Below are 9,055 nucleotides of genomic sequence, written 5' to 3' on the forward strand. Positions count from 1 at the left end.
ACGTTTGTTTATTCATTGATTGTCGATTAAAATTGCTTCAAATTTTACAGGCCAACTGAGACACGGCACCTAAACGAATATACGTTAACGCGCCACTGTATTATTACCAAACTGACATAAAAAGCTGACGAATATTACTCCAATTTCAAGAAAATACGAGAAATCCAAAAATTTCTCCACTCCCCGTGCATTCGTTTCTCCAAGGTCAACCTGTTTCTCCGGTAACGAGTTTTTGTCATGGTTTTTGAAAAGAAAGAAAAAATACGAGAATATTATACGATATTCCCGGCACTTCACGGTCGAAGAATTTTTGTTTCTCCATTTTTTTTGCAAAACCTTGTTTTCTTTTTGTTTTTGTTTTTCCAACTCTTTTATTTTCATTCTGATTCCTTTTCTCTCCTGTTTCATCGCAACTTGTTATTTGTCTCTCATAGGACTTCAACGGTGGCCAGTCTCGCCGCCTATCGATATATAACGCTGGACAGGAATAAATATACGTGACTGAAGAATCGCACACACGTCGAACAACTTGAGAGAAAGACACGAGAATGCAAGTGCAACGTTTGAGAATTATACTTCGCGAGGGACGGTCCATCTCCGCTCTCGTCCATCCGTCTGTCCATGAACACTCGTAAAAAATGGAAACAGCTACGCGGAGGGACTCTGCGAGAGTATACGTTTGCCACTTGTCAGTAACGAACCACGTGCAGACCGAGATACAATTATTCCACTCGCTCACTCACTCAGTCAAACCTCCCGTTCAAACTCGCATCTCGAATGCGCCGCTTGTACGAACCACGCTATCACATTTCAAATATCACTCTTGGAAGAAATCGAGATCTGCGCAATATCGTCGATTCCTCAAATTTTTCTTATCTCCGATCAACGTCACGGAATTTACATAAAACAAGTGTCCAACTCGTTTTTGAAGTTCGGGCCAATTGATGCCCTGTCGTTCTACGAGATATTGTCGCAGCGAACGAACCAGGAGAACTGAAATTTGAAAACTTATTTTTAATTGTGGATTTTTTAAGTTAACACTAAACTCGCACAGTTTTTCGCGTGGACGTTTCAACAGTTTTTTTTCTTCAATCCTCCAAGTTTTCATTGAATATATTCGAAAAAAAATCGATTGAAAACTCTCCGGTAAATTGCACTTCCAAATTGTATTTCGACGCAAGTAAAATTTCAAAATTATTGGGAAACGGACTTCCGGATCTGGATATTCGTCCCCATGACTGTGTAAACATCTCGACAGATATCTTCGCATTAATTATAATGTTTTCTGGACGCTTGATCGAAGCTGTAATCATAAATCGTTACGATTTCTCTTATCGTTGAATTGAAATTTCCGGCAATGTCAGACTCGCGGTTGCACATCGAAGAATAATCTGAAGACGAAGCATTTATTTCAGTCTTTTTTCGAAGCAAAACAATAACGAAAGTATCATCGATCGTGAAAAAAAAAACGTTTGTGTACTGAATTACATTAGTCATTAGTGAAAGAGAATTGTGAAACGATGCCGACTTTTCGTTGAACCCCAACGTTCGAATTAAAAACACGATATTGCAAACGAGTGACTTATCGTTGCGTGGAAAGTGTTTATCGAGTTGCTAAATAATTGCGGCGTAAATATATTTGATAACAAAAAAAGTGAGGAAAAAACAGAGAGAAGAACAGTGATGATGAAAAACAAGAATAAGAAAGAGCCTCTGCTCGTTCTTCACCCTCGAAACCCGACGTGATTTTATTCGAATATATAATCACAACAAAATATACTGTCCGTCAATAATTTTATTATCAACGTGAATTACAAAAGTCCGATACACATGCACCCTCCAAGCAAAAGTTCAAGAATCTTCATATACTTGTGACAGACTCGCGATCATTATTCCAATTAAAAATAAAATACATGCATGTATACGGGATTATATACAAACGTATGCTATGGCGAGAATCAAAGCAATTTACGAATCAGTGGCTGCTCAGTATCGCGGTAGCTTCAAGACCGTCATTGACAGGACGGGCACAATGTTGCGAACCGCAAAAACAAAAGTATTTATTTTTTTATTTCACTCTTTCTTCCATCAAACTAGTTCATAAAAGCTTCATCTCTTAGGATGCAAAGCACCAAGCTCATGTTTTTCGATCCTTCAACTGCTGAATTTAAATCGATTTAAATGGAATCAGGTCAAATTCTTTTGAATGCAGTTGATCTGCAACATTTTTTTTTGGAGTAGAACGTCAATAAGTGTTTGTGAATCTCAAATCATCGAGTCAAGTAAAGCTTTTAAAGAATTTCCTAATGATTGCAACGAAATATTACTAAATATTCAATCTCAATGTTTCGACTGCACTTTTCTCAAATAATGATTCAAATGGGATGAGTCATTGTAAGGAAAACTATTTCGTCGAGAGTTCAGTCATGTTGAAAGAAAAAATCTTTGAAATCCCATGCTCAAAACGTTGACCTCACTTAAAATGTAAATACGAATGCTCTTCACATTTTGAAAATGACTTTTCTTGTTTCTCAAACAAACTCATTCGACAGAGAACTCTGAATTAAAAATTGATTAGGATTTGGGTTTTTTAAAAGAAAATCCAGCGAACTTGTTTTTTCTTTAACTTTCTGTTTCTAATTGTTTACTCTGCAGCTACTCGTGAAAAATAGTGTAAGCGGACGTAGAAATGTGCTTACCAAGGCGAAAGAAGAAACGAGGAGCGCGGTTACTGTGCCGGAATTCGCAGATGTTGTGATAATAGGTAAATTTAATTTTCATCAATAATTGAATAAGTTTCATTCGTCCATTGGTGTCAGATTCGTCAATTCAATGATGATAATCATGCATTTTTATTTTTAAAGATTGCTTTTTTGGAGTGTCCATACGACAATCTAGTATTTATGGTTTTTCCTAAAACCAAAAATTCGATTGTTGTATTAATCCATTTGAATGAAGAGCGATGTGATTGACATTTCGAAAAACTTGGGCACAGGTGGTGGAAGCGCAGGCTGCAGCGCTCTGTATCACTTAGCGAAACAAGGAACAAACGCGATACTTTTGGAACGTTCGAAATTAACATCAGGAACGACGTGGCACACCGGCGGTTTGTTTTGGCGACTTCGACCGAACGACGTGGACATACAATTGCTTGATTCCACGAGAAGGTTGCTTCTGAATCTGGAGGAAGAAACTGGTATCAATCCTGGCTGGATACAAAACGGTGGACTCTTCATAGCTCACTCCGATGTAAGTGAACAATCGAGAGTGTCGTTAGCTGGATCCAAAATCCTGGTGTCGTTGAGTCCAAAGTGGGACGTTGAAAATCTTCACCTTTACTCTTGGTCGACCTTTCGATAATTTTTTATTTTCAAGAAAATTCATTGTTGATTTAATTCAGCACTTGCTTTGAAAAAATTCGACACTTCCGTTTTCTTTACTCAAACTTCCGGTTTCATGGGCTTTTGGAAACAGAATTTCAGAAGAAGACAGTCTTGCGGCATTGCCATTTTTGAATAAAAACATTTCAGCTCCGGATGAAAGAGTACAAGAGACTTTCGACGGCCGGAAAAGCTTTTGGTATCGATTCTGAAATATTGTCGCCAAAGGAAGCGCATAAACTGTTCCCTCTTCTCGATGAGAACAGTTTTACAGGAGCCTTATATTCACCCGGCGACGGAACCATCGATCCAGCAATGTTTATCGCTGCTCTGACGAAATCTGCAAAAAGTCACGGAGCGCGGGTAATTCAGAACATTTTATATCGAATTTTCCATCAAGTGTCATTTGAAGCCTTGAGTTTCTCCTAATTTGGGGTGGAAGAGAAAAAACAATCGAACGTGTTCAATCAAATAATATTAACTCAGTCGCTGGAACTGGACAATAAAAAAACTTCAGTTATCGAAAATAAGAGCTTTGTTACCCCCCCAATTACTAAATTCCAAAAATTCACTTTCATCAACAGGTTATTGAAGATTGTCCAGTAAGTAGAATATTCACAGAAAAAGACGATTACGGATGGAAAAAAGTAACGGGAGTCGAGACTCCGTACGGAAGAATACGAACGAGTTGTATTTTGAATGCTTCCGGTGCTTGGTCCGGAAGTGTGGCTCAACTCATTGGTTTGAATATTCCTCTGGTCCCGATGAAACACGCTTACGTCGTCAGTGAATCCGTCCCTGGTGTTCACGGCTGTCCGAACATCAGAGATCACGATGCAAATTTGTACATCAAAGTGCACGGTTCGGCCATGTCGATCGGTGGTTATGAGCCGAATCCGATTATCCTCAAATCTGTAAGCAATCCAATTTTTTCGTATTTCAATAAGTTTCCTCAGCTTTGCGGTCGATTCTCTACTTAAAATATTCTTTTGCCACAGATGGTCAATAGAAAGAGGAAAAATTTTTATTTTTAGCATCGAGAAATCTGATTTTTTTTTATTCAAATGTCTGGGTCAATTGTTACAAATTAATGATCGAGCTTGTAAATAATTCTCAGTTTCTCTGTTTTCATGATCCATGTTTTCCAGTTGGCGAAGGACTTTTCCTTTGGATTGTACGAACTGGACTGGAACGTGTTCAACAAACACTCCGACGAGATGGTCAAATTGGTACCAAAACTTGCAACCACAGGAATCAAGTCAACGGTTTGTGGTCCCGAAAGTTTCACACCGGATCACAAACCTCTAATGGGTATGCAGCAATGAAAACAAGTGAAAAAGTTCAAACGAAGAAAATTAGCAATTGTTGACGTTATCTTTGAAGATCTTTAGATTAAAATTCATTCTACTGACTGTTAAGCAACAATTTACGATATTCGATGACTGTTTTGCAGGGGAGGATCCCCGATGTTCGGGTTTTTATTATTCGTGTGGGTACAACAGTGCAGGAATGATGTACGGCGGTGGTTGTGGCAAACAAATAGCTTCCTGGATAATCAACGGTCGCCCGGACCAGCACATGTACAATTACGACATTCGAAGGTGACGTTAAACTCAAAACCATTTTCCAAGCTCTCATTTTTCACCTCTGAGTACACTTCTGGATCTGAGAGACTCGAAAAATCGTAAACCACAAAAGTTTAATGCTTCAAACGTTTTTGACTAGAGCCAATACACTATCGATTGAAAAAACTTCCATTGTCTCACTTTGATGGGGTAATATTGGTAAAAAATATGGTAGAACGTTGATTGATTAATTTTGAACAATTTGATAAATGAATAATCATTTTTATGTTATCCTGACTGTAGATTTTCATTCGATCAAATGAGAGATTCGGTATGGGCGAACGAGAAGTCTCACGAGGCGTACGCAACGAATTACGATATCGTGTTCCCCCATCAAGTCTTCCTCGCGGGGAGGAATTTCAAAAAGGACAAATTTCACGACGTCAGAACAATTTTCACAAAGAAAAATTTATGACAATAGAAAGAAAAAAAAACAATAAGGGACAGCCGGAGATAAAAAAATTCTTAACGATTTACAGTTGTTTATCGAAAACGGCGCTGTGATGCAAGATTCCGTTGGTTGGGAGAGACCCGGATGGTTCGAACCTGGCAAAAAAATCGAAGTGCTCCCTTACGATTATCTGGGGAGTTATGGTAGCAAAAAGAATACCAATGATCGATACGCTGCCTGCGTCCATAAAGATTTTACGTTCGACTTTCCTGAACACCATGAAAAAGTAAATATTTTAAAAAAAACATTGTTCATTTTCATTTTTTCGATCACGCAAAAAAATCACAATTTCATTTAATCGCCATTCGCGTTCTCTTAGAGTCTCTATTTTTTTATGACGCCAGCGAAATCATTATTTTTGCAGATAGGTCAAGAAGCTCTGGCATGTAGAAACAATGCCGCATTGTTCAATCTTTCGTATTTCGGAAAGTTTTATCTCTGCGGTGCAGAAGCACAAAACGCTGTTGATTATTTGTTTACGGCAGATATGCAATGTGAAGTGAACCGGACAATTCGTACGTGTATGTTGAACAAGCAAGGGGGTGTCGAAGCAGATTGCACTGTGACTCGAATTGAGCCGGGATCTGGCGGTGTAACGGATCCCATTTTTCAGAGGAAAGCATTTTACATCGGTGAGAAAAATAATTTCCCACTTAATTCCAAAATTTTCATCATAATTTTCCGTTGAGTCTCCTTCATCGGCCTGTACACGTATGACGTTGGAAAAATATTGTCCACAGTTTGCGAAGGAGTAGCAGCGACTCACGTGTGGGCTCACATGAACAAAATAGTCCGGGAAAAGGGGTTTGAAGCGACGTTACACGATGCAACTGAAAATATGGGAGTCCTCTCGATTCAGGGTCCGAATAGGTAAGCAGAAAGTAGCTCTATCAAATGAAATTATGATAAGCGAGAGAGGAATTATGGAGCCATTTGAAATTTAAAAAAATATGAAGAAATAACTTGATCGAGAACAATGGCGAATGATTTCAGCCGGAATATTGTACAAGAACTCATCGAGGACGATCTTTCGGACAAAAATTTTCCTCATTCGACGTCTCTGGTAACGAATATCGATGGCTGCTTGGTGCGAGCCTTCCGTCTGAGTACCGTGGGCGAACTTGGATACGAATTACACATACCAAATCAATCTTGCGTCAAAGTTTTTCAAGCTATTACCAAAACTGGAGAACATTATAAAATGAAACTCGCTGGGTGTCGAGCCTGGTACAGCCTTAGTTGCGAAAAAGGTACCAGAACAGTTGTTCATATCTCAACTGTAAAATCCTTGGACGAAATTCATAAGAACCCCATTTTTCCAGTCATTTGTTTTGCATTTTTGCGCAAGTTTTTTTTCGCACATAGTTGTCAACGTGAGCGATTCACCAAATGGGACTGTATCATTCACCATTTAATTAATCCGTTGTCGAAAAATGAAGACGGTGGCTCATGAAACAGAAAACAATCGAAAAATGATAGAAAATTATGATTTCTCAAAATGTATGTCTTTGTCACAAGCCTTTTTTCAGTCGTTTCAACCGCCTCTTGAAAAAAATGGAACGAATGTTTTGAAATTCACATCAAATTTTTAACTTGTGAATAATAATTCTGCAGGAAATCCATTGTGGCATCACGATCTTACATCTGTGGACAATCCTGTCGAAGCTGGTCTCAGACGTTTGTGTAGAGACGAAGGGGAATATTTAGGAAAAAAAAGAGTTATGAAAATGAAATCGAACGGGGTTAAAAAAAAATTGGTACAATTTCACTTGAAAGAGTAAGTTTCAATTGTGATTGAATACCTTTCGATGAAAATGGTGTTTATAAAATATATACATTATTCATTTTAACTAATAATAATAAATTAATTTTAATTAATATCAAATATACCATGGTTTCTTTGCAGTTGTGTACCGTTGTGGGGGCTGGAGGCAGTTTATAGAAACTCTGTACTTGTTGGATATCTCAGGAGAGCTGAGTTTGGCTATAGTTTGAACTGCAGTATTGGACGAGCGTACGAAAAAAAAACACTTCTCCAACTTTATTCTCAAAATATGAAGAAAAAAATTCTCTCATTTCATTTTATATTTACAGGTTCATAACTCATCCGGAAGGTGAAAATGTAACAAACTCGTTCATAGAATCAGGGAATTACGAGATTGAAATAATGGGAAAGAAGTACCCAGCCCAAGTCTTTCTGAACAGTCCTTTTGACCCGGAGGACAATCGTATACAGGGTCAATACTTCAAACGATGAAAAATGATAATCCTAAAGATGGAAATGCTTAATTGTAAGAAATAAGAAACCGAAGAATTATTTTATGTTCACTACGAGTCGGTATATAAGTTTTGTACTTTTTGTTACTTTAAATAGACGTTTAAAAACCTACTTCTATAAGAAATCACCCTGCCAAAGGGTTGGCATGGATTGTTACACTGTTTATTCTCGTCTCTGTGAGTGGTTTGTAATTTTTAGGATTCACAGGTAACTTCTCTAGCTGCTCTAGCGTGTCCAGACCATCGATCACTCTGAAATTGTAAAGTTACTTTTATAATTGTTGCGTTAAAGATTCGGCCAGTACTTTTGTTCTTTTTGATTTTTGAATCCAAGTTAAAATAAAACGTTTAGAATCAGCATACTTTCCAAACAAGGTATATTTCAAATCCAAATGAGCTTGCGGTCCATAAGTGATGAAAAATTGACTTCCATTTGTATTCGGTCCATTATTTGCCATAGAAACGAGTCCTCTGGTCGTATGTTTCAATTCCTCTTTAAATTCATCTTCGAACTTGCGATTCCAAATGGAATTGCCCCCTTTTCCCGTCTGAGTTGGATCACCAGTTTGTACAATGAAGCCTTTGATATTTCGATGAAATAAACAACCATTGTAATAATCACTAGCGCAGAGTGCAAGAAAATTCTGGAAACCAAATTGAAATATAGGTTAGAATATTTTGGAATTCCTGTAGTTGTTGAAAAAAATAAAAATATCTATCGAATAACTAAAAAATCGATAGTTTTATTATTTTTTTTAATTACCTCGCAAGTTTTAGGGCACAATTCGCAAAAACATTCGATTTTTATGTCTCCAACGTCGGTATGTAACGTTACACTCTAAAAAAAAAAAAGAAGTATCAGAGAAAAAAAGTATTGTAAATTCAAGGTGAATAGTTGAAAGAACACTCAACGCACCATTGTGGAAATTCTTGAAATGTTATTGCACTTGACAGAAGAGGAAAAAAAAAGAAACGTCGCTATGGAGTTTTTTTACGTTTTTATTCACAAGGCAAATTTCCGCGGGGCGGCCATTTTGAATTAAGTGACGGAACCACCAGGATCAAAGCACAACGGAATCTCCGACAATTTTTTGAATAACGATAAAGATGTAGGTTATTATAGACGATATGCTCAATGAAATTTTTACGATGAGATAAAAATTTTATTAATTATGTATTTTTTCCAATTATTGGATAAATAAGGAAAAAGATAAATGATAATTTAAAGTTTAGTACGACAGCAGTGGTACGAATGCGAGGAGTGTTTGTCAAGTCAGTCACGGGCGGCGTTGCCTGTTGTCACGCGAGAGTTCCACTCGCCA

The 9,055-nt window shown here is 37.6% G+C and overlaps 2 protein-coding genes across 3 annotated transcripts; one reads left to right on the plus strand and one right to left on the minus strand.

Annotated features, from left to right (window-relative positions):
• The first annotated feature begins 149 nt into the window (after positions 1–149).
• Positions 150–8,095, plus strand: Sardh (Sarcosine dehydrogenase). The gene is made up of 15 exons (XM_043418885.1): positions 150–2,056; positions 2,656–2,764; positions 2,996–3,249; positions 3,531–3,743; positions 3,965–4,294; positions 4,529–4,691; positions 4,834–4,981; positions 5,249–5,387; positions 5,485–5,682; positions 5,821–6,088; positions 6,197–6,326; positions 6,450–6,706; positions 7,071–7,233; positions 7,363–7,470; positions 7,551–8,095. Exons 1-15 carry the CDS (start codon positions 1,949–1,951, stop codon positions 7,711–7,713), a joined length of 2,751 nt encoding a protein of 916 aa, XP_043274820.1. The 5' UTR covers positions 150–1,948; the 3' UTR covers positions 7,714–8,095.
• On the minus strand, positions 7,472–9,049 carry LOC122410619 (peptidyl-prolyl cis-trans isomerase-like 3). Of its 2 annotated transcripts, XM_043418894.1 has the most exons (5): positions 8,650–9,049; positions 8,497–8,571; positions 8,097–8,377; positions 7,847–7,985; positions 7,472–7,725 (listed from the first exon to the last, which is right to left on the minus strand). In XM_043418894.1, the coding sequence occupies exons 1-4, from the start codon at positions 8,650–8,652 to the stop codon at positions 7,859–7,861; spliced, it is 486 nt and encodes a 161-aa protein (XP_043274829.1). In that variant the 5' UTR covers positions 8,653–9,049; the 3' UTR covers positions 7,472–7,725; positions 7,847–7,858. The 2 variants fall into 2 exon arrangements, with proteins under 2 accessions (XP_043274829.1, XP_043274828.1); XM_043418893.1 differs by having other exon boundaries at positions 7,472–7,985.
• Between the last annotated feature and the right edge of the window lie 6 nt (positions 9,050–9,055).

The sequence above is a fragment of the Venturia canescens genome, chromosome 5, assembly GCF_019457755.1.
Source record: "Venturia canescens isolate UGA chromosome 5, ASM1945775v1, whole genome shotgun sequence".
Classification (NCBI taxonomy): Eukaryota; Metazoa; Arthropoda; class Insecta; order Hymenoptera; family Ichneumonidae; genus Venturia; species Venturia canescens.